The sequence below is a fragment of the Myotis nattereri genome (genome assembly GCF_964212035.1).
Source record: "Myotis nattereri genome assembly, chromosome: X".
Classification (NCBI taxonomy): Eukaryota; Metazoa; Chordata; class Mammalia; order Chiroptera; family Vespertilionidae; genus Myotis; species Myotis nattereri.
The window spans coordinates 84,040,531-84,066,189 of NC_138078.1; the positions used below are offsets into that span (position 1 = coordinate 84,040,531).

Consider the following 25,659-nt stretch of genomic DNA (forward strand, 5'->3'; position numbering starts at 1 on the left):
TGTCTTTTAACAGAGACAGAGAAAAATGTTTTGAAAACGTTCTCCAATTATCATAATATAATGTTTCTAGTGTAAAACCTCTGCTATAAAACTTTTACTATTATAATACATTACAGTGTAGATATTATATTGAACATTCTGAAGAGCTCTTTAAAAATATATTCAGAATTCCAAGTGCCTTGTAAAATCAATAAAACGGTGTCATAAATTTAAGGTGAAATTAAGGAAAATTAAAATAAAAGTCTGCTGGGATAAGCCACCTGCAAAATTAACCCAAGAAACTGCTTATGAGTAGATAATTTCATTTGGAAACACCCACAGTTTTGGATGAGTTTCAGGGAGGCATGAATAGAATGTGATCATAAATTGAAAAGGTAAAATCTAATAATTTAACAATGGACTGAATTATCAGAAAGAAAATTACTACATAAGAAAAAAATCAGAGATCTAGAAGTGAGTTCCTTGCAATGTCTTGGAAATTAAAAAATTGAAATATTCCAGCCCAAAGCCAGTGGTGGAAGTGGGTAGGTATATCAAATTAAAACTGAAGCAGTAATCATTACAAATATCTACTAACACATTTTGTGATGATTCCAGACTCACCATGGTAATTTATTATTATAATTTATTTTTGTATGTGTATTATTTATTAGATTCAGAATGTGGAGGTTATCAAACTGAACATCCCTGTGTTTACAATATTTCCCATCACAAGTAGATGGACATTATAATTTATACTTGATGACTTTAGTTTAGATATCTCATAACTTTACTTAGTTTGGATTAGTCTTCCTAATCCTGATAATACTGGCACACTGACAGAATAATAAATAGTGTCTTAAATAGATAGAAGAAAATATTATGCCTGTGTGTAAAGGAGTGCAGGTGACATCATCCATCCATTAGCAATCAATAAAAGAAAGAGGTGGTGATACAGAATATGCTTATTTTTTCTATTCTTTTTATTGTTTCTTGTTAAAATTTTCCCTATAGCAATGATGTTCGGACTTTAATTTATACCATAATAATCTGAGGAAATTATTGGAATTACAAATTTATATGTCTTACTAGAGGCCCAGTGCACAAAAATTTGTGCACTCGGGGGGGGAGGGGGGTCCCTCAGCCCGGCCTGTGCCCTCTCACAGTCTGGGACCCCTCGGGAGATAACAACCTGCTGGCTTAGGCCTGCTCCCGGGTGGCAGAGGGCAAGCCCAATCCCTAGGTGCAGCCCCTGGTCGGGCTCAGAGCAGGGCCGATTGGGGAGTTGGGGCGCTGCCCCCTGTCATGCACAGAGCAGCAGGGCGGATTGGGAGGTTGCGATGCCACCCTCAGTCATGCTCAGGGTAGGGCCGATTGGGGGGTTGGGGCACCGCCCCCTGTCACACTCAAGGCAGGGTCGATGGGGAGGTTGCGGCGCCACCCCCTGTCACGCACAGAGCAGGGCCAATCAGGGGGTTGGGGCGCTGCCCCCGTCACACACAGAGCAGGGCTGCTCAGGGGGTTGGGGCCCCGCCCCCTGTCACACACAGAGCCGCAGGGAGATCAGGAGGTTTGGGCGCTGCCCCCTGTCACGCTGATCCCGGTGCCGGGAGGCATATTACCCTTTTACTATATAGGGTAGAGGCCTGGTGCATGGGAGGGGCCAGCTGGTTTGCCCTGAAGGGTGTCCTGGATCAGGGAGAGGTCCCCACTGGGGTGCCTGTCCAGTCTGGTTGAGGGGCTGAGGGCTGTTTTCAGGCTGGGGGTGACTGAAGCTCCCAACTGCTCGTTTTTTTCTTTTTCTTTTTTATTCTGGGCCAGCTTTACCTTGAGGCTTGGCTCCAGCTCTTAGGCCTCCGCCTGAAAGTAGGTTTCTGGCCTTTGCTTACAATGTTGTGAATCTGCTGGCTGAAGTCCGGCGGTATTTGTTACAATGTTTGAAACTGCAAGCTCAGAGGCCTGCAGCCACAGGCGGGGAACGTTGGAATCCTCCATCACTGAAGCAAGCAAGCCTCATGTTAGTTTCAAGCTGCCTGGCTGCCGGCCGCCATCTTGGCTGACAGTTAATTTGCATATCTCGCTGATTAGCCAATGAAAAGGGTAGCGGTCATATGCCAATTACGATGTTTCTCTTTTATTAGTGTAGATTACTAGATATTATAATACAGTTGGTCTGGGATAGAATACAGAAATCTGAATTTTTAAAAACACCTCTTGTCCAGGCAGTGTCGGTCAATGGTTGAGAGTTGACCTATGAACCAAAATGTCATGGTTCCATTCCCAATCAGGGCACATGTCTGACTTGTGGGCTCGACCCCCAATAGGGGTCATGCAGGAGTCAGCCAATCAATTATTCTCTCTCATCATTGATGTTTGTATCTCTCTCTCCCTCTCCCTTCATCTCTGAAATCAAGTAAAATATTTTAAATACCTCTTATGTTGCTAATTTTGAGTGTTAGTGGACTATATCTTGAGCAGCACTATTTTAGAGAGAACATTGCTATTTTTAAATAAACCTGTGTTTTGTTTTGTTTTTCCTGTTTATTCACTGCTGGGAAAAATTTCATGGGTTTCTGTTCATTGATTATATCCATAGTTTCAGGTCTCTGATTGGTCAGTGTTGTGTGCAAATCACAGAGAGAACGGAGGAATTTGACACCTTCTGTGTAAGGATAACAGATTTGGGGTGGGTTTGAGGGAGGGCAAAATGGCTGCCAGCCTCACAGGTTACTGTAGTCTGTGCTCATAGGCAAAGAAGAGACAATAAAATTATCTGAGAATGTCTTCCCTGTTCAGAAGCAAAAGCAAATTTGTACGTGATGTTGCCAAAGAGGCGTTATTACTAGGAGATATTACTACCACCCCATAAATCTCCATCATGCCCTCCAAATTCTGTGACCTGGCATAATCACCTCAAATAAAACAATCTAAGTAAAATTAATGTACTTGACCTATGGAATAGTGATTTTTATGTCCCCAATTTTCTCTAAGAACCAGATTGCTGCCCCTAAACTCCTCTTATGTAGAAATTTTCAAACTTTTTCCAGAAATGAGTAACTATTTAAATGAGAATGTACAGTAGAAAGAGGATTTAAGGGGTGGGGAAAGGGAAAGTAAGAGCAGGGAATCGCCCTGGCCGGCTTGGCTCAGTGGATAGAGCGTCGGCCTGCGGACTGAAGGGTCCCAGGTTCGATTCCAGCCAAGGGCACATGCCTGGGTTGTGGGCTCCATCTCCAGTGTGGGGTGTGCAGGAGTCAGCCGATCAATGATTCTCTCTCATCATTGCTGTTTCTATCTCTCTCCTTCTCCTTTCCTCTCTGAAATCAATCAATAAATAAATAAAAATTAAGAAAAGAGCAGGGAATCTATTGAGAGTGGTGTAGGCTACTGATATAACCAGAAGTGGCAGAACTAGTGTTGAATCAGACACCAATGTCTGTATACCTGTTTTTATTATATTTTTCTAATATTAGTGTGTGTAAGAGTAACCGGAGGGTGCATTAAAAATGTATGTTCTCCCTGGCAGACATGGCTTGATTAGTGGTTGAGCATTGACCTATAAGCTATATCACGGTTCAATTCCTGGTCAGGGCACATGCCAAGGTTATGGGCTTAATTCTCAGTGTGGGGAGTGCAAGAGGCAGCCGATCAATGTTTCTCTCTCATCTATGTTTCTATCTCTATATTTATCTCCCTCCCCCTTTCTCTAAAATCAATAAACACATATATATTTTTTAATGGAAGTTTTGCCCTGGCCAATGTAACCCAGTTGGCTGAGTATCATCCCCAAGCACAGAGAGGTTGCCAGGTCAGGGCACATGCCTGGTTTCAGGTTTGGTCCCCAGTCCAGATGCGGGTGCAGTAACCTATTGATGTTTCTCACATAGAAGTTTCTCTCTCCCTCCCTCTCTCTCCCTTCCTCACTGTCTAAAATCAATTGGAAAAAAAAAACTATATATATATATATATATATATATATATATATATATATATATATATTAAAGTAAGTTCATGACCACAGAAGTTATTTAGTAGTTCTTCTCTGGAGTCAAGAAATATTTTTTTGGAAGAAGTTTCTCAAACTTTTTCATTTCAGGATTCCACTTTATTATTACAAATTATCAAAAACCCTAAAGAGCATTTGTTTATGTCATAAATAACATCTGAGAAAACTTCTTAGTATTAGAAACTAAAAGTGAGAAATGTTTAAAATATTTGAAAATAACAATAAGACCATTATATTTTCACTAGATAATATTTTATGAAAAGTCACTATATTTTCCAAATTAAAAAAATATTTAGTGAGCAGAGGTATATTATTTTATATTTTAAAATATTGTTAATGTTGACTTAATAATTCCCGTATCTGCTGAAGAAAATCAGACCTCACACATATAACATAGTTGGAAAAAGAAGCTTGCAGACTCTCTGAAAGGATCTTGGAGGCCACCATGGGTCTCAAGACCATGCTTTGAGTTCCTGTCTTAGAGTAATGTCTGGAATTGCCATCAGAAGGCTCTAGTTTGTCATTCTAGGTTGGTCATCAAAGTTTAAGGACACCAAGGAAGGAAAAAATTAATTTATTCCTTAGGATGTTTTGGATTGTTAAATTATTTTATCAGTTGACCCCAATATAGTTCTGTGTTAATTTACTTTGTAAATTTGAAAGCACTATATAAATATAAAACAGAAGTCCAGGCCTTGGGGAAGAGTTTGTTTAAATTTACTGGGTTTCAGGAGGTTTCCAGATGCTCAGACTGCTGCTTGGCAACTGGCGTGAGAGAAATGAAGGGAGTGGTGAAAGATGGTGGAGTGGTTAGGCTTGGTGGGGAGCCATGAAGTTGGGGTAAAGCCTTGAGCACTGGGTGAAAACCACGAGGCCTGGGGGGGAGTATCAAGGCTTGGATGAAGCCTGGAGAGGCAGCTGCAGAACCAAAACATTCCCACTGGTTGCATCTTTGGCTCTTCATCCTTGTCGACCTTGTGGTTTTTGTTTGTTTTTTTTCTCTGTATCTTTTTCCTTGAATGGTTTGCCTGTAATCTAAATTAAGAAGTTGGGTCCTAACTGGTTTGGCTCAGTGGATAGAGCGTCTGCCTGCGGACTGAAGGGTCCCAGGTTCGATTCCGGTCAAGGGCAAGTACCTTGGTTGCGGGCACATCCCCAGTAAGGGGTGTACAAGAGGCAGCTGATAGATGTTTCTCTCTCATCTATGTTTCTAACTCTCTATCCCTCTCCCTTCTTCTCTGTAAAAAATCAATAAAATATAGTTAAAAGAAAGAAGTTGGCTCCTGGAATGGATTCTGACTTTGACTACAAACTTCTTGAGCAAAGAAGATAGGATTGTGCAGCCAAAGAATTACAAACTCTGAGGGACCTTCCTTTTACTTTATACATTGTTAATCACTTGGGGGACTTTATGAAATGGATAATGATCTCACTCATTCATAGCTAAGATCTTAAAAGATTTATGGATTCTTGTTTAAAAAGCTTTTTTCCAAACATCTGATAACTTTACAGGGTCTGAATTAAAAGTATTTATATATAAAAAGAAAAGAAAACTGGTTTCAGAACAATGATTCCACTGAGGGTAAGAGGAGTTTCAATACTCAATGACAAAAGAATACATTAAGTCACTAATTATTGGTAAAATGTGAAATCAGGGAGTAATCTATAATTACTTATAGTAAGTAGTTATTTCAATATAATAAATAACTATAATGGTGAGAAAGTGTTAATCATAACATTTTAAGTAGGGTTATTATTTACCTGAATGAAATAAACTTTTGTTCTGATCAGCATCTTTATTTTTTAATTTTCCAATAATTTTATTTATTTATTTATTTATTTTTAAATATATTTTTATTGTTTATAGTATTACAGAAATCCTCCATTTCCCCCCTCCCTCCTCCTCCCAGCCCTTACTCACCCACCCCTTAGGTCTTCACCACCCTATTGCCCATATCCATAGGCTATACATATAAGTATATTAAGTTCTTTGGTTTATCTCTTCTTGTCCCCTCAACTTCACATTGAGGTATGTCAGTCTGTTCCACACCTCCCTGCTTCTGGTGTTATTTTGTTGGTCAATTCCTTTTGTTGATTAGATTCCACAAATAAGTGAGATCATGTGATATTTGTCTTTCTCAGGTTGGCTTATTTCACAGCATAATATTTTCCATGTCCATCCATGTTGATCAGCATCTCTTTAAATTTGGTTACTTTTTTTGTTACTTTAACAAAACTTGCTGCCAACTTAATGTGAGAAGTTTAACAAACATTTTCTGATTTTTCGTTTATCTCTGGTTCCAATGGAAGAACTTGAAAAGGAGTCTAAAAAGAAGCCACTGGGAAGGTGAGTGAAAACCAAGAGTGTGTGATTCTGGAAGCCAATTGAGGTAAGTCTTTTAAAGAGGAGGGAGTGACTCACTCTCTTAATTGATGTTGAATGATGAAACAAAGATGAATAATGCAAATTGATCACCAGATTTAGTGATGTGGAGGTCATTGGTGACCTGGACAACAAAAGTTCTTATGGAGTAGTTAAGGTGAAAGCTCCATTGATGTAGGATCAAGAGAGAATGGGAGTAGAGGGGTTGAAAACTCTGAATAAACAGCTCTTCTCAGGAGTGTTGATTTAAAAAGGGCAATAGAGAAATGAAGCGGTAGATAATGGGTAAAATGGGATTGAGAGGTGGTTTTTGATATAAACAATAGCATGTTTATATGCTGACTTTGTTTTAGAACTTCAGTGGTGAGCTTATGAGCACAATGCAAATAGATCTTTTCCTTATACAACCCTAAATACGATGGAGGGAAATGGTGCTAAACAAATGATTGAACAGATAATTAGATAATTATCATTGCAGTGACCATTAAAAGAAAATGCACAAGGTGCCTTCAGAGCATAATTGACAGACCTAACTTTCTCAAGGACATCTAGAAAGGCTTTTCTAAATAAATAATATGCAAGTTCCACTTGGAGGGTAATAGTACATGCAAAGGCCTTGGTTAGAAGGAATATGTCATACCCAAGATACTGAAAAAAGGCCACTGCGTTTGACCTGCAGAGAGGGAGGAGGATGAGTGGGTCAGACGGTAAAGTTGAAGAGATAAGCAGCAATCAGATTATTTAGGTCAGAGCCCCTAGAATTAGTTATTTGGTTTTTATACCAAGAGCATTAGGGACTTTATGTGATGCTCACAACAAAAGTGAACCAGCCTATACTTATTCTCTGACTGGCTTATTTCGCTTAGCATAATGCTCTCCAGAATAAGTATCACGGGATCTCACTCATTTGTGGAATATCATGAACAACATAAACTAATGAACAAAAATAGATCCAGAGACAGAGAAGCATCAAACAGACTGTCAAACCTCAGAGGGAAGGCAGGGGGATGAGTAAGAGATCAACCAAATAACTTGTATGCATATAAGCATAACCAGTGGACATAGACAATAGGGGGCTGAAGGCCTGGGCTGGGGGGCAGAGGCTGGCTGCTAGAGATAAATGGAGGAAAAGGGGACATATGTAATACTTTTAACAATAAAGACTTTAAAAAAAAATAAGTGAACCAGAAGAAATTGAAAGGTAAAAGGTGGAACAGATAGGAAGCAGGATGAAAAGGTGAATTGCATGACTACTATTTATACTGCTACACATAGAACATTAGGCCAAGTCTATTTGTAGCTTCATAATCAACTATTTCCCAATACACTCAGTTTTTCAGTTTTTAACAATTGAGAGATATCTGTTCTCCTGATCAAATTACAAGCAGGTCCAATTTGTTAAGATTGCCAAAAACAAAGATAATATTACTCCTTATGTAATATTCTCCAATGATTCATTCTCTCTCTCTTTCTTTCTCTCTCTCCCTCTTAAAAAGTAATATATTTTCCAACACTTTATTAGGAAGTTTTCAAGCACATAGAAAACCTGAAAAACTTTTCTAGTGAACACCTATATATGCACAACCTAGTCAAGAAATTTTATTAATTTGTTATATTTTTCTCTGTTTTGCTGCACAATTTGAAAGTTACAGATTTCATAATGCTACATATGCAAATACCTCAATATGTATCTCTTTAAAATAAAGGCATTATCTTCCATAATCTCAATATTATAACTCTTAATGTAATTAAAAATAATTCTCTGAAATCATCTAATACCCATCCATATTTGATATCCATTGATGCCCCCCCTCAGAATCTTTTATAGAAAGCCTTACTTGGATTATAATTTTTAAATTATATTTTTATTGATTTCAGAGAGGAAAGAAGATGGAGAGAGAGATAGAAACATCAATGATGAAAGAGAATCATTAATTGGCTGCCTTCTGCACCCCACCCTGTGGACCGAGCCAGAAATGCAGGCATGTGCCCTGCCTGGAATCAAACCATGATCTTCTGGTTCATAGATCGATGCTCAACCACTGAGCCATGCCAGATGGGCTAATTTTCATTATAAATGCAAGATTCAATGATTTACTTCAAATTTATAAAAGTTATACAACCATCACCATAATCTAATTTTAGAACATTTCTATCTCTCCAAAGGAAACCTCATATTAAACCAGGAAAACATCAAGGTTCAAACATGCCATTTAATTGTCTCTTTAAGCCAGGGGTTCTCAACCTGCGGGTCGCGACCCCTTTGGCGGTCGAACAACCCTTTCACAGGGGTTGCCTAAGACCATCCTGCATATCAGATATTTACATTATGATTCATAACAGTAACAACATTACAGTTATGAAGTAGCAACGAAAATAATTTTATGGTTGGGTCACATGAGGAACTATATTTAAAGGGCCAAAAGGTTGAGAACCACTGCCTAAACTTTTCTTCTACAACAATTTTCATTTCTCCCCATGTAATTTTAGAAAAGATCAACTTTGTTTTATAGAATGTCCGATATTCTGGATTTAGCTACGTATTTTTTCATGACATCATTTAACTTGTTTCTCCAGTGCTCCCAGACCCAGTATTTTCTGTTAAAGTCTTGGTGAGTTCATTCTGACATATTTGAAATAAAGCCCAAATTTGTTAATTATATCCCGCCTCTAAAATGTAAGCCTCATGAAGTTGCAGACTTTGTGTGTATTGTTTAACACTAGTGCCTGTTCAATAAATATTTGTTGAGTGAATAAGCAAATCACCTACATTCAAATTATATATTTTATGCCATATAGATTCAATGTTAAAGATATTTTTCTTCTTTAATTGTATTATGGTCAAAATAAAGTTATGGAACCATGATATATTTTCTAATATTTACTAAGCCCATAATTCATACTGATGAAAAGCAAGTTTTATTCCATTTCAGTATGCCAAAATCATTTTAGGTGTTTTTCTAATTTTTAGGATATCAAATTTATTTCCATGATTAGGAATTTCATGATCAAACAGTTTGGAATAGAGTAAGCCAAACAGATTACATTCACTATTTATCAGAAAATGTAAGGGATTGAATAAGTAATCTGTATGCACATATTCAGGGCTATTGAGGGATTTCAATTTAGAATTGATTTCTTCCATAGAGAAAAGCAGGTATCTAGAGTTACTGAGTTTGGAGTAACTCAAATATACAGGAATCTTCAGATCCCTGATTCAGGTAATTATATATTATTTCAGTGTCAGTCAAAGGTGAAAAAGATTCAGGGGAGTCTAAGCGAAAACAGCTGACTTCCTAATGTGGAACTTTCCTATATTCCTGAGTACTGCATGGCAACTGCTGCAGGCAATGTTATAATAAATAGGTAAAAAAAATTGATATCACATGTTGTTACATGTCAGGTTAGCAAATTATGTGACTCAGAATATATGCCAAAGCAGTGGCTGTAGCATGGTAGTCTGGGCAATGCTAAAGTTTTTACCCTTTAGGGATCTGCAATACAGTAAGGGAAAAGGAAATTACAAATGACTATCTATGAATATAAATAACAGAAACATATGCAGCCACATAAAGAAACATAGATAGTTAGAAATCTGAAATATTAAAGGAAGAAACTCTTAGTAGAGTTAATAGATTATCCAGGCTGATTTGGATAGTTTTCATTTGTTTTTTGCTGATTACAGTTAACACTGGTCCTTAAGCATCACTGCACTTGCAGGTATGAAGACAGAAGAGAAAATATGAATCAGTGCATTTCACAACAGCTCTGGTAATCAGGTTGGGTAAGGAAAGAAGTTGAACATAATAACTTAATTGGTGGCGTTTTGAGTTTATTTTTATTTTCCGAAGCTATCTTCATTATCATAAAAATGTGTTGTATTCAGCCAGAACGTAGTGCAGAGAAATACATTGACTAGTTTAAGCTAAACTCTCATCTCCACTCTCACCCCAAAAGTACTTCATGTATCAGAACATTTTTGATTGATTAGGTAAATGAATGAAACACCTGCCTCAATAGACCCAATTTATAGAAACTGTCCTTTTCAACCAATTTAAATTTTATTAACATAAGACTCTATTTTGCCCTTCCCAGGGAGCATTTGTCCTGTGACCTTCTGAACTTTAAGGATAGATATACATCTATCTTACTTTCATTAGACATTAGAGTCCTTAGCTAGAATTTGCAGCCACTTTTCATATGACAACATTCTTTAATAATGCGGGCTTTAAATCAGGCTCCTAGGGGTCCAGTCTTGGATATAGCATGTATTAGCTTTGAGACTTTGGACAAATTACTTAAACTTCCTCAGACTGAATTTCCTCATCTGTCAAAGGGGAAAATTAATAGTAACTACTCCATGGAGTTGGGAGAATTAAATGAGATAATTCATGTAAAACAATTGGAATGGTATCTCCTCAAGGTGAATACTGAATAATTTATTATCATTATTACATGACTAGAGGCCCTGGTGCACTAATTCATGCATGGGTGGGGCCCAGCTGGGGGGAGGAGCCACGGGTGGTTGGCAGGCTGGCCCCACCCCCTGGCCAAACTCCCAGTCAAACTCCCGGTCGAGGGGACAATTTGCATATTAGCCTTTTATTATATAGGATCCCTGATGATAGTAACAAGAATATCAAGTCTTTACATTTATCAAGTCTTTTACAATTTTCAAACCATGACCAAAGAATATTTAATTTGAACTTGGGAGCAGGAGAAAGGATTGTATACAGAATGATCGTATATCAACTCAATTTTCAGATGTGAGATCTGAGACACAGAAAAGTTACATGATTTGTAGGAGAGCACTTAGCAAGTAAATGGGGGAGCTGGGCCTTCAATTCTAATGGTAATGATGATTTGCTGCATTACTGAATTTTCCTAAGACACTTTATCTGCCTTTATCAAACAAACTCATCCTCAGTGCTCTTCCTTCAATGAAGAACTCCCCCTTTCTCCCAGGGATAAATTCAGTCATCTCTTCCATATAGTTTTGCAAATCAGGCCAGTTACAGAACCACTAGAAGCCCAGTGCATGAAATCACATGGCCCCACCCACCCGCATGCACCTCGCTGTGCTCACAGCCCTGCCTATCCCCCCTGGTCTTTGGTCGTTAAGGCATGAGGGCCATAGGCCTTTTATAATATAGATAGTTCCCTTTGATTCCAGCATAATAATGTAATGCCAATACAAATTTTCAGTTTGTGATGCTCCTGAGCACACTTTACCATTATTTCCAATAATCAACTATAAGTATTGTATCAAATAAATTTATGTGCTCTCATCTTTGAATTTATAGGAACTGTGTTATATATAGTCATTTCTAATGTGAGAAAGTATATGACATGTAAGTGTATCCAGCTTCAATAAAAAACTGAGATGCTTTTAGCTATTGCATAGCTGGTATATTCATATACAGGTGTCCCCCAAAATGTATACACACTGTAACAGCTGATAGCTCAATTTTGAAAAGGAAATATATTTTAATAAGCATTGCCTTTATAATTATTCAAAGTGTGTGTATACATTTTTGGGACACCCTATTTATGTATATGCATTGCATGTACTATGTGTACCTGTTAATAACGCGGATTTTGTAATCAAAGAAAGCATGATGATTTCAAGAGAAACATCAAAAATGCTTTATTCAAAGAAATGTCCATCACTAGCTACACATTTTCCCCATCTTTCAGGTAATTTGTGGAAACCATCCCAATAGAACTTTTCTTGTTTTGAGGCAAACCATTCACAGACCCAATTTTCCACTTCTTCGTATGTTTTGAAGTGCTGCTTAGAAAGTGCGTGCGCCATCAATTGGGACAAGTGGGAATCCGAAGGAGCAAGGTCTGATGAATGCAGCGAGTGGGTTAATACTTCTCAGGTCAGATCTTCTAACGTGTCTTTAACTGGTTTTGAAGTGTGTGATGGTGCATCATCATGAAGCAAAATTACTTTGCCGTGTCTTCTGTAACATTCTGGTCATTTCATGATCAAAGCATGGTTCAAATTGATTAGTTGTTGTTGGTAGTGATCAGTATTAAGGGTTTCACCTGATTTTAGAAGCTCATAATACCACACCTTCCTGATCCCACCAAACGCAGAGCATTGTCTTCTTTCCAAAGCAATTTGGCCTTGCAGTCGATGTTGATGGTTGACTTGGTGCATTTGGGATTCTCAAAATAAATCCACTTTTCATCACCAGTCACAGCTTGATGCAAAAAAAGACTTTCTTTCATGCTGTTGAAGCAACATTTCACTGATGAATTTTCAGTTTTCCATTTGTCTTTCGTTCAGTTGATATGGCACCCATTTTCCTTCTTTTAAAATCTTTCCCATTGCTTGGAAATGATCAGAAAATGTTTGCTGAGCAACGTTTAATTTTTCTGCAAGTTGTTTTTGAGTTTGACACACATCTTCATCCAATAATGCTTGTAATTGTTGGTCTTCACACTTTTTCAGTTGACCTGGACGTTCTTTGTCTTTCACATCAAAATCATCACTTTTATTTTGATGTAGTCCCATTTGTTCATTTTCTCTTTAGTTTCAAGTGCCCTAGGAGCTGTGTCAGTGAAGAAATTGCTTCGGCATATGTCTGAGATTTTGTTGCCTTTACATTCTTCTATAATTTTAAGTCCTTTATCCATTTTGAGTTTATTCTTGTATATGGTGTAAGTTGGTGGTCTAGTTTCATTTTCTTGCATATATCTGTCCAATTTTCCCAACACCATTTATTGAAGAGACTATCTTGGCTCCATTGTATGTTCCTGCCTCCTTTGTCAAATATTAATTGAGCATATTGGTTCAGGCAGATTTCTGGGCTCCCTATTCTATTCCATTGATCTATATGTCTCTTCTTGTGCCAGTACCAGGCAGTTTTGAGAACAGTGTCTTTGTAATACAGCTTGATATCTGGTATTAAGATCCCACCTACTTTGTTCTTTCTCAGGAGTGCTTGCAGCTATTCGGGGTCTTTTTTTATACCAGATGAATTTTTGGAGAGTTCGTTCTAGATCTGTGAAGTATGCCGTTGATATTTTAATGGGAAGTGCGTTGATTGTCAAACTGCAGCAGCAAGGCCAGGGAGGGTTGGGGGGCAGGAAGGAGGGGGGTAAGAGATCAACCGAAGGACTTATATGCATGCATATAAGCATAACCAATGGACATGAGGCACTGGGGGGTAGGGGAGGCCAGGGGATTGTCAAGGGCTGGGAAAAAAAAGGACACATATGTAATACCCTTTGTAATACTTTAAGCAATAAAAAAAATCATCACTTTTAAAGCATTTAAACCAGTGTTCACAAGTATCTTGAGATGGGGCATGTTCACCATAAGCTTCCCAAAGTATATGATAACTTTCAGCAGCACTATTCTTCAAAATAAAGTAATGGCTTATAACTTCCCCCCAAATGCTCTTTTTTTGGCACAAAATTTGGCATTTTTAAGCGTAAAAATATCTATGATGTTAACACCTTCAGCAGTTAGGGGCAAGATCAGGTCAGCAGGGGAGGGTCATTGGGGGTGATATCAGGCCGGCAGGGGAGGACAGTTGGGGGCAACCAGTCTGGCAGGGGAGGGCAGTTAGGGGTGATCAGGCAGGCAGAGGCAGTTAGGGGCGATCGGGCAGGCAGGCAGAGAGGTTAGGGGCAATCAGGCAGTCAGGCAGGTGAGTGTTTAGGAGTCAGCAGTCCCAGATTGTGAGAGGGGTGTCTGACCACTGGCTTAGGCCGGATTCCACAGGAATGGGGCCTAAACTGGCAGTCAGACATCCCCTGAAGGGTCCCCGATTGGAGTGGGTGCAGGCTGGGCTGAGGGAACCCCCCCTCCATGCACTAATTTCATGCACCAGGCCTTCAATAATTTGTAAATAACAACATAAGAATAAACTGTTTCACATACTCACAATTATAAACCTACGTTTGCCAAACCCTGTATATGATAATGAAAAGGAGTTTTTGCAAGAATGAATGAGCAAATAACTATTATAAGACCCAGATTATCAACAGGGCTGTTATAATTTATATCTTATCTTTACACAAAATTAGCATAGTGCAAAGAAATTGAAATGCAGAGAATCAAGTTTTTCTTCTAGCATAGAAACAGAAGGTAAGCCAGAATACTTTTAAACAGAGTATTTGAGCAAGAGTCTTCATTGGTGTCACTTTTTCTCTTCTCTCGGTGTGCTTTATCTTATGAGAAAAGAACACAGATCCTGCAGTTCTGAAGGCCTCCCACATCATTGGTTTTGTGTCAGCATTCTCTCCTCTTCTTAAGTTATTCCAAATCTTATGGTTTTTACTTTAAATTTTTAAGATTTTCTTACCTAATTATGTAACCATTATCACAATAACTTTTTTTTTGGAACAATTAAACAAATAAATTACAAACATTTTATTTTTCAAACCCACGGCAAAAAAATCCCAGGTTGGAAAGTACTACCACAATTTACTTCAGAATCAAACTAGCTTAGTAGATGACGGACACATAAATAGGCAAATATGACAAGCTTTAGATTTTACTTATACTTCAATGAGATCTATCTCCTCAGTCTAGCTAAATTCTAAGCTATGGATTATTTCATGTCCTTGGCCTGGGAGTCAGGAGAAATTAAAAAAAAAAAAAAAAAAAGCAGCTCTGAGTGAAAATGCATCGTTGTTCCAAATTCATGAGATCTTTTCTCATTGGAAAGAAAGACCCCAAGGGCTCCATTGCACTTTTATTTGAATGTAATATTTGGGACAACTGTCCAAAGGGCTGATAGTTCCCAATTAATCTGAGGTCATAATGAAACAAGCAACAACAGTATTGGGATTTCGGTTTCTCCCCCTTATCATCAAGACTCGCTGCCTCCCATCATCAGTATTTATTGAGCATTTACAGTGTACTGGGCACAATAGAACATACAAGAAGACATTGTCCCTGCTCTTGAGGAGCTTACATTCTAAACGAAAAAATACACCTTTTAAAATGGTATTTTTATTTGGTGTTTTTGCAAGGTACTTAGGAAATAGTCTGTAGGGCGAGCTTTGGGTATAACTTAGCCCCATTATTTAAAGAAGAGAGGAAAAAAGATTTGAAAGGCAGCCAATGACAGACCATTCCAGATAGGTGGAGTTTCACGGGGAGATAAAACAAGGAGACATTTGCTGCAGTAAATAGGATGAGGGAAATAGTTTATGGGATGCAAGCAAAGGAAGCAGGGTATCCTTAGACATTGAGTGGAGCCAGAAAGATCATGCGGCCTTTTTTCCAAGTACATGGCCACCAAGTAATAATGGTTGGTGACAGACAGAAGGCTGAACAAGATAATCCTGTGTGCACCTGACAAATAGAAAGAATAAAGGATCAAAGTTGAAGGCAGGTTATAAGAGTATCAAGAAATTCTTAAAAACAAAAGCAATTTGGAAGCACAAAACTTAGTTAATGCTACCCAATGTCATGATGGGCCAAGAACATTGTGGCTTCCAAGTTAGAAAATGCCATACTACAATTTTAAATGGAACATATTATTTTTTCCAATCAATCCCCACACCTCTGAAAACAAACAAACAAACCCAACACCTTTTTTTCAGGGAGTCTGGGGGGCTGGGAGGATGAGGAGTATGGGACGTGGTTGGGAACAGTAGTTCTGTTAGTAGTATTTTGTTATGATAAACTTTGTATTTAAACTTGGTAAAAGCCCATTAGCTGCCAAGAGGGAATAAGGAATAAATTTCCAAAAATGTACAATTTCCTTTAGAGAAATTTCAGAACCAAAAGACTAATTTACATGAAAAGCTGTAGAGAAGTAGTTGAAAAGTCCATTCATAAAACTTTTATTCCACTTACATGAACTTAATACACGTGTTCTTAACAATTATGCTTAGATTGTTCATGAAAATTTCATAAGACATTAAACAAAGCTAGCCATCATCTCAAGTTATTTCCCTGTTAACTATTTTTACAGCACATGCATGTTAGGCAAGTATCAAAAAAAAAAAAAAATCACAAAAGCAAAAAAAAAAAAAAAAAAACCTAAAAAAAGTTAAATACATGGGTTTTTTGTTTTACTGCTATGCTTGGTATACATAAGTAATGGATACCAAGCAATTCATTTTACTGCATCTTTACTTGTACATTTATTCTTAGGTTGCCTAAAACATTTAAATACAAATAAAATGAGTGTAGCAAAAATAATGAAAGCAAACAGCAGGTAACTTTACAAATAATGGAATGTGAACCGTTTCTGCCCTTACCCAGAGTTAAATGGGTCACAACTAAAGGAACACTCTGCAGCTGTCGTCAAAGGTGTGCGCACTGAGGCTGATATTCCACAGATACACACATGGTTCAGCATGGACCGCCCGTGGGCTGTCCACTTCCAACACAGCACTCTAAGTGCTCCAAAACGTAAAGTACCCACAACAACTACACCTGTGGCTGGAACCAATTATCCCTTTTATTCCCCACCAGGACAAACCAATATGTAGGCAGTTTTCTTTGCTTAGACATGGAAGCAATTTTAACACTGGACCTGTGAAGCCACAATGTACCAAAAGTACTATACCAAACATTTATAACTCGTATAAAAATTCCACATCCCCATATTGGCCACCTCAAGATGAAAACGTAACTCCCTAAACGTTAACTGGCTCTACTCCCCTAATATTAAACATAAAAACCACATGGGAAATATAGAAATTCAAATAGAAGTAACATAAACCTGTCATAAATCGTAAACAAAAAACTATTTGTGGGACAGCATGGATGACAAATGGTCTACTGTGTAAATTTTAGAATGAGGCAGACAAAAGTTTGAAGGCCGGTTAATTTTCTCCTCCTTCTCCTGCTTCAGCTTCATCTCCTTGGGTATCCGATGTCCACAATGTCAAGTTGTCTCTCAGTAACTGCATTATTAGCGTGCTGTCTTTGTATGACTCTTCACTTAATGTATCAAGTTCAGCAATGGCTTAATCAAAAGCCGTCTTTGCAAGAGAGCAGGCTTTCTCCGGGGAGTTCAGAATCTCATAATAGAACACAGAGAAGTTAAGGGCCAGACCCAATCTGATAGGATGTGTTGGTTGCATTTCCTTTTTGCTGATTTCAAAAGCTTCTTGGTATGCTTGTTGTGACTGGTCCACAATCCCTTTCTTGTCATCCCCAGCAGCAACCTCAGCCAAGTAACGGTAGTAGTCGCCTTTCATTTTCAAATAGAAGACTTTGCTCTCTGCTTGTGAAGCATTGGGGATCAAGAACTTTTCCAAGAGAGACAGTACATCATTGCAGATATCTCTTAGCTCGGTCTCAATTTTTTCTCTGTATTCTCGAGCCATCTGCTTTTTTTTCTCAGCACCTTCTGTCTTTTGCTCAATACTTGAGACGACCCTCCAAGATGACCTACGGGCTCCTACAACATTTTTATAAGCAACTGAGAGAAGATTCCTCTCCTTATTGGATAATTCAGCTCCTTGCTCAGTTACAGACTTCATGCAGGCTGCCATGTCATCATATCGCTCAGCCTGCTCCGCCAGTTTGGCCTTCTGCACCAGCTCATTTTTATCCATGACTGGATGTTCTGTGGCCGGAGTGGGTGGCGGCGGGCGGGCGGGCGGACGGACGGGGACTCAGCAGTCTCTGGGCGGCAGCGGCGGCGAGGCTGAGACTCTCACAATAACTTATTTTAATAGTAATTTTTAAGTTCTCATCTCCCACCCATTCCTTTTGGCAGCCATCAGCTTGATCTCTATACGTATGGATATTTTTCTCTTTTATTTTGTTTATTCATTTTAAAGGTTCCACATATAAGTGTGATCATATGGTATTTATCTTTCTCTAATTTATTTCACTTAGTGTAATATCCTCTAGGTCCATCCATGTTGTCACAAATGGCAAAATTTCATTCTTTTTATTGCTGAATAATAATAGTAATGTGTGTGCAGTTGTGTGTATGTTCATTTGTGTATGTGTAAATACATACTACATCTTTATCCATTCATCTTTTCATGGGTATATTGATTGCTTCCATATCTTGGCTATTACTAGTAATGCTGCAATGAGCATAGAAGTGCTTAATCTTTTCAAATTAGTGCTTTTTTTTTTTTTTTCAGAGAAATACTCAGAAGTGGAAATGCTGGATCTTATGGCCGCTCTGTCTTTAATTTTTTGAGGAATCTCCATACTGTTTTCCATAGTGGCTGCACCTATTTACAGTCCCAAGAGTGTATGAGGGTTACCTTCTTCACACGTCCTCACCAGCACTTGTTATTTGTGGATTTATTGATGAAAGCCATCCTGACAGTTGAGGGGATATCTCACTATAGTTTTCTTTCTTTTTTGTAATTTTCATTTGCATTTCTTTGATGATTAGTGATGTTGTCCATCTGTATGTCCTCTTAGGAGAAATGTGTATTCAGATCCTTGGCCCATTTTTTAAAAATTTGTTTCTGTTTGTTTTGTGTGTGTTATGTTGTATGAGTTCTTTATATATTTTGGATATGCAGATGCACCACATGCAAATATCTTCTCCCATTCACTAGCAGTAGGTTGTCTTTTTGTTTTGTTGATGATTTTCTTTGCTGTGTAAAACTTTTTAGTTTGATATAATCCCATTTGTTTCTTTTTTTTTCCCTTTTGTATCAATGGCTTGAGGACAAATATCCAAAAATATATTCCTAAGATATCAGAGTTTACTTCGTATGTTTTTTTTTTCTAGAAGTTTTTGTTTGTTTAAGGTTTACCATTTAATTCTTTAATGAAAGAATTAATGAGTTTATTTTTGTATGGTATAGAAAGTGGTTCAGTTTCATATTTTTACATCCATCTGTAACTTTAATTATTGGTCTCAAAACTCCTATGCTACCTCAGCCTGCCTTAATCATAGAAGACAACCTTGACACATAACTTTGAGTAAAAATTAAGGGTATAGTGTAAAAAATACTTCAACTTTCTTCCTTTTATCTTTCTCCCATTCTGCCCCCAAGAAAAAACCCTGAACCCGTACCCTTTATTTATTTATTTTTGCCCCTGCTCTTGCAAGAATATGCATCTTCTCTCTGTTTCCCCTATGGTCTTGCAATATCCATTATTTCCTCTCTTTCCTATTTTCTTAAAACTTTTTTCTTTATAACCTATCTTTCTTGTCACCCTGTGAATATGTTTGATTATTCTATGATAGAACCAACTACAAAAAAAAACCACATAATTTCTTTAATTCTGCATCCATTAGTATAATTAGCTTCTTATCTCTTTACTTTCCACCTGAAATTATAACTGATGGGAAAAAAACTGAAAACTTTTCCCTTAAGATCAGAAACAAGACAGGGATGTCCCTTTTCACCACTCATATTCAACATAGTGCTTGAAGTCCTAGCCACAGCAATCAGACAAGTAGAAGAAATAAAAGGCATTCAAATTGGAAAGGAGGGTATAAAACTGACATTATTTTCAGATGACATTATATTGTACATAGAAATCCCTAAAAACTCCACCAAAAAAATACTAGATTTAATAAATGAATTCAGAAAAGTAGCAGGATACAAAATTAACACCCAGAAATCAATGGCATGTCTATGCACCAATAATGAACTCTCAGAAAAAGAAACTAAGAAAACAATCCCTTTTACCACTGCAACAAAAAAATAAGATACTTAGGAATAAATTTAATCAAGAAGGTAAAAGACCTGTACTTAGAAACTATAGGACATTGAAAAAAGAAATAGAGGAAATACAAACAAGTGGAAGCATATACTATGTTTATGTTTTGTAAGAATTAACATCATTAAAATGTCCATACAACCCAATGCAATCTATAGATTCAACACAATTCCTATTGAAATACCAATGGCATTTTTCACAGATCTAGAACAAATATTCCAAAAAAAATTATATGGAACCAAAAAAGACCATGAATAGCCTTAGTAATCTTGAGAAAGAAAAACAAAGTTGCAAGGATCACAGCACTAGATATTAAACTATACTATAAAGCCACTGTTATCAAAACAGCTTGGTAATGGCACAACAACAGGCATACAGATCAATGGAACAGAACGAAGAGCCCAGAAATTAATGCACACCTTTATAGTCAATTAATATTTGACAAAGGAGGCAAGAGTATACAATGGAGTTAAAACAGACTCTTCAATAAATGATATTGGGAAAATTGGGCGGTAAATGCAATAAAATAAGCCTAGGCCACCAAGTTACACCATACATAAGAATAAGCTTAAACATCTAACAGACTGTCAAACCTCAGAAGAAGATAGGGGAGGGTGGGCGGGAGGGAATAGATCAGCCAATGAACTTGTATGCATATAAGCATAACCAACGGACAGACAATAGAGGGGTAAAATCCTGGGCTGGAGGGGGGCAGGGGCTGGCTGGGAGAGGTCAATGTGAGAAAAGGGGACATATGTAATACTTTCAACAATAAAGATTTTTTTAAGTCACCTCAAAAAAAAAAAAAGAATAAGCTTAAAATGGATAAAAGACTTAAATGTAAGTCATTAAAACATAAAAATCTACAAAGCATAGGCAGTAAAATATCAGACATAGCTCAGAGCAATATTTTTGCTGATATGTCTCTAAGGGCAAAGGAAACACAGGAAAAATAAACAAATAGAGCGACATCAAACCAAAAAGCTTCTGCACAGCAAAAGAAACCACTGACAAAACAAAAAGGGAACCCATTGTATGGACAAAGATATTCGCCAATGATTCATCTAATAAATGGTTAATCTCCAAAATATATAAAGAACATATACAACTCAACACCAGGAAGACAATCTAATTAAAAATGGGCAAAGAATCTGAATACACACTTCTCCAAAGAGGACATGGAGATGGCCATAGACATGAAAAAATGCTCAGTGTCTCTAATAATCAGTAAGATGCAAATTAACATTACAAGGACATATCACTTCACACCTTTCCTAGTGGCTACTATCAATAAATCAACAAACAACAAATGCTGGAGAGGATGTGGAAAAAGGGAGCTCTTTCCCCACTCAGTGGAAAAAGTATAGGGTTTCTTCAAAAAATTAAAAATGGAACTGCCTTTTGACCCGGTGATCCCACTTCTGGGTTTATATATTCTAAAAATCCAAAAACACCAAGCAGAAAGGATGTATGCATCCCTATGTTCATTGCAGCGTTATTTACAATAGCCAAGACCTAGAAACAGCTCAAATGCCCATCAGTAGATGAGTGGATAAAAAAGTTGAGGTATGCTTCCATAATGGAATGCTATGCTGCTGCAAAAAAAGGAATTTTTATCCTTGTTGACAGCATGGATGGACCTGGAAATTATTATGCTAAATGAAATAAGCCAGTCAGAGAAAGACAAATTTCTTATGATTTTCATAATATGTGGAATCTAATGAACAAAGTAAATTGATGAACAAAATAGAACCAGAGGTATGGATACATGGAACAGACTCACAAATATCAGAGGGAAGGGTGGCGGGGGGACTGGATAAAGGAAGTTAAAGGGAATAGCTAAAGAACATATATGCATCATAGCCTATGGATGCACAGACAATAGTGTGGTGAGGGTCAAGGTGGGGGTGGTGGGAAAATGGGGTGGGGTGAATGGGGGCATTTGCAATACTGTCAACATTAAAAATGTAAGTGCAAATAAATAATAAATCAATTTTACAAAGACAGAAAAACCTAAGAAGAGATAGATAGAACTGGAGTGGAGGAAGAATAAGAGCAAGCATAGCAATGAAATGTAGGAAACTATCACCAAGAGCCACTCTAACGTCTGAGGCATTGAGTTTATGATAGGTGGGTATGTTTGATTGACTTAAAGGGTCAGAGTCAAGATCAACACTGATAGAAAAATCTACGATATGACTGAACATCTTTCCCCTCTATTTAAAAAACTTTATTGGCTTCCTGACAATTATAGGACAAAATCTAAGATTTCAAAATGACCTAAAAGGGCCTCCATGATCAGGCTAGTTTCTGTCTATGAAACCTCATCTTCTACCACTGTCAGATTGACCTCCAGGCTTCATCAACATTAAATACATGTGGTTTTTTTGATTCCCTGTAATTTTTCACATATTGTTTTCTCTGCCTGGAATGTCTTCCATTTCTCATTTCTTGGGTAAGCTATTTATCCTTCAATTCCTATACAGACATCAGCAACTCCAGTAGGCTTTTAAGAATGCCCATACCCCCAGAGTTATCCATCCATCTATCCTTTTATTTTTTTAATTATTGAGCAAATATTTATTGAGTAGTTTGTAGAGTCCAGATACTGGGAATACCCTGGTGAACAAAACAGATCAAACATAGTCTTTATCCTTCTTGAATTTATATTTAGTGGTGGGTACACAAACACACACACATGCAAATAATCAGACAAATAAAATAATCACCATTTTACCAAGTGCTATAAATAAAATATACAAGTAACTGGGATACAGAATGATGAGGATAAGTGGTAAATACAGAGGCAACCTATTTTAGTATAAGATTGAGCCATATGAAAGTGCTGGTATTCAACTGTTTTTGTTTTGTATAATTGGCAATGTATGTAGTTCAACTTAACAGCTGCCTTTCTGATGAATTGACATTCATACTGAGACATGAAGGATGATGTGGAACTAGCTATGGTGGCTAAGCTAGCATATTCCAGAAAGCAAGAGAAGACTAGAGAAGATAGAATTGAGAAAAGTGGTGAGTGACCCTAGGTGAAAGTAAGAGAAATAAGCAGGACAGATCATATAGGAATCTGGATTTGATTATTATTAAAATGTAAAGCCACTGTGGTATTTTAAGATCCTTCTGATTGTGGTGTGGGACTGGAATAGAAAGGAGCAAAGGTAGAGATTTATATAAAGAGGCAATATAGCCTTGTGTTAGGTGTGAAGGATTTGCGGTCTGGCTACTTTGGTTTAAATTCTGGTTCTGCCATTTATTAACTGTTACATTATGTAAGTAACTAAAATCCTCTAGTTATTAAGTTACTAAAATTCCCTAAGCCTGAGTTTCTCCATCTGTGAATTAAGGACAATGATAGAATCAACCTCATAGAGACTGAATGAGATAATCCATGCAAACTGCTAACCAGTCTCTGGCAGAAAATAAACACTCAATAGATACTAGATATTAATAGTCCAAATGAGAGATGATAGTGCCTGGATTAACTGGATGACAATATATTTGGAGAGAAGTGAATGGATATGAGACCTTTTGTGGAAGTTTACACAACAGGATTTAGTAATGGATTGGATGTGAAAGTTGAGGGAGAAAGATTTTGTTCAGGTGTATCTGAATTTCTAGAGTGCTGTCAAAGAATGGAGTAGATTGTGCTGCACTTTCACAAGTCGGAAAGGTCTGCCTGGTACAGGATTTTGCAATAAAAAATTGTCTCACTCCTCATACCATATGAGGCAGAATCAAAGAAGGGGGAAAAAAAAGTATGTATTATACACTATAAAAGGAAATACTTATTAAACATTTTAGATAGCAGAACCTTACATGAGTCATATAAAACACTTTATGTTTGTACCACAATGTCTAAAATATGCAAAAATCTTAAATATGTCTATTTGTTGTTCCTAAGATCTAAGTTTTGAAAATTTCTACTGTATGATGTGATAGCAGTGGACAGTTAAGCTTATGTATTTATTTTCTTGTCTTATATTCAAGCTGCTTTATAATTACTCCATCTGCTTCTCTCACAGAATAGAGCCCACTTGGTATACCAGCAGATGAAGAACTTAAGGAGTGTGTCTAACCGTATTCGCCTTAGCAACTGAGAGTCTGCTCTGTGACCATTAGGCACCATGGGAAAGAGAGATAACCGGGTAGCCTATATGAATCCTATAGCAATGGCCAGATGGAGGGGCCCATCTCAACCTGTAGGCCCAACAATACAAGATTATCTGAATCGTCCAAGGCCCACCTGGGAAGAAGTGAAGAAAAAAATAGAAAGTAAAAAGAAAGGCTCCAAAGCATTGGCAGAATTTGAAGAAAAAATGAATGAGAATTGGAAGAAAGAACTAGAGCAAAGCAGGGAGAAAGCATTAAGTGGAAATGAGGGTCCGTCCAGAAAAAGAGAAAGAAAGAAAAAGAAAAAGAAGAAATCTTGTCAGTCTTCATCTTCTTCATCAAGTTCTGATTCTTCGAGCAGTTCTTCAGATTATGAGGTTGAGAAAAAGAAACGAGGAAAAAAGAGAAAGAAAAAGAAGAAGCATTCACACAAATCATCAGAAAGCTCTACATATGAATCTGAATCAGAAAGCAAAGAGTATAGAAAAAAGAAAAAGAAATCAAGGGATGAAACAGAGAAAGAAAAGTATATTAGAAGTGTCAGCAAAAAAAGAAAGAAGACTCACCCTGAGGATAAACCTCTCTCATCAGAGTCTTCATCAGAATCAGATTATGAAGAGGAGGTCCAAGCAAAGAAGAAGAGAAGACATGAAGAGCAAGAACAAACAATGGAAAAAGCAAAGAAGAAGAAAAAGAAACATCACAAGAAACATAGTAAGAAGAAGAAAAAGAAGTCGAGTTAAGTCACAAGTCAGGATAACATCAAGATGAAATAAAGCAAGATTTCTCTATTTAAAAAGCAAGGCCTAAAAGAAAATCCAACTGTGAATGTTTGGGCCCATTTACCAAAATGCATGAATTTCCCTGTGTTAATAGACTTATTCCTGGACTTTGAATTTCCAGTCAAATGCCACTGTGTCAGAAAGGGCCATAATTGTTGCCTGTGACTTATATATAGGATTTTGTTTGTGTGTTTTTCCTTCCAGTGTTTACTCTGACACCTGAAATGCTGTTGTCATACTAGTGGTTAAAATGGTTGGAATTAAAGTAAAATGTTTTAGATAATATTTATGACAGAAATATATCTAATTTTAAAGTTATCTAATTTAGGTATATGTTATCCGAAAGATCCAGACAAACATAATTGACATTTTTGAAGCATGGACTAAACATTGATGTCTCAAAATTCTTATTTTTGAAGATAAGTTTAATTTATTTCATTTTTCTCCTTAAAAAACTTTTGTTTACATGGGGAAAGGGCTTGTGGGGGGCTGGGGGGAGAGTTTGTTATCACTTTGGCTAGCTGAATAGTGTGCCTTTGATCCTTACACATTCTATTTTTGCCAGTGCAGCAGCCATTCTTTTCTTACTGAAATTCTGGTATGTTGTTGTATGCTGCTTCAAGTGAACAAGAAAGACAACAACTTAACAGTATAAGTAAGCTCCCAATTCTATGAAATTTACCTCTAATTCAACAGTACTGAATAGAATTTAGCATTAGAATGTTACATGATTTGCATTATCTTTGAT

At 37.3% G+C, this 25,659-nt stretch overlaps 2 protein-coding genes across 13 annotated transcripts in view; one reads left to right on the forward strand and one right to left on the reverse strand.

Annotated features, from left to right (window-relative positions):
* FAM133A (family with sequence similarity 133 member A) overlaps positions 1 to 25,001 on the forward strand; it is a 67,447-nt gene extending 42,446 nt beyond the window's left edge. For 5 of the 12 annotated variants that reach the window (XM_081115307.1, XM_081115301.1, XM_081115306.1 and 2 more), the window contains 2 exons: positions 6,296 to 6,332; positions 24,042 to 25,001. In XM_081115307.1, the coding sequence (XP_080971433.1) occupies positions 24,144 to 24,872 (729 nt within the window). In that variant the 5' untranslated portion in view covers positions 6,296 to 6,332; positions 24,042 to 24,143 and the 3' untranslated portion in view covers positions 24,873 to 25,001. Of the gene's footprint in view, positions 1 to 6,295; positions 6,376 to 24,041 lie in introns of all 12 variants that reach the window. The other 7 variants (XM_081115304.1, XM_081115298.1, XM_081115305.1 and 4 more) reach the window with 3 other exon arrangements.
* Positions 15,218 to 19,970, reverse strand: LOC308536130 (14-3-3 protein zeta/delta-like). The gene has a single exon (XM_081115179.1). It carries the CDS (start codon positions 17,910 to 17,912, stop codon positions 17,319 to 17,321), a length of 594 nt encoding a protein of 197 aa, XP_080971305.1. The 5' UTR covers positions 17,913 to 19,970; the 3' UTR covers positions 15,218 to 17,318.
* Positions 25,002 to 25,659: the final 658 nt, after the last annotated feature.

What these genes read in the sequence shown, in the direction of transcription:
- LOC308536130 (XM_081115179.1), bottom strand. Translation starts at nt 17,912, where the DNA reads ATGGATAAAAATGAGCTGGTGCAGAAGGCCAAACTGGCGGAGCAGGCT.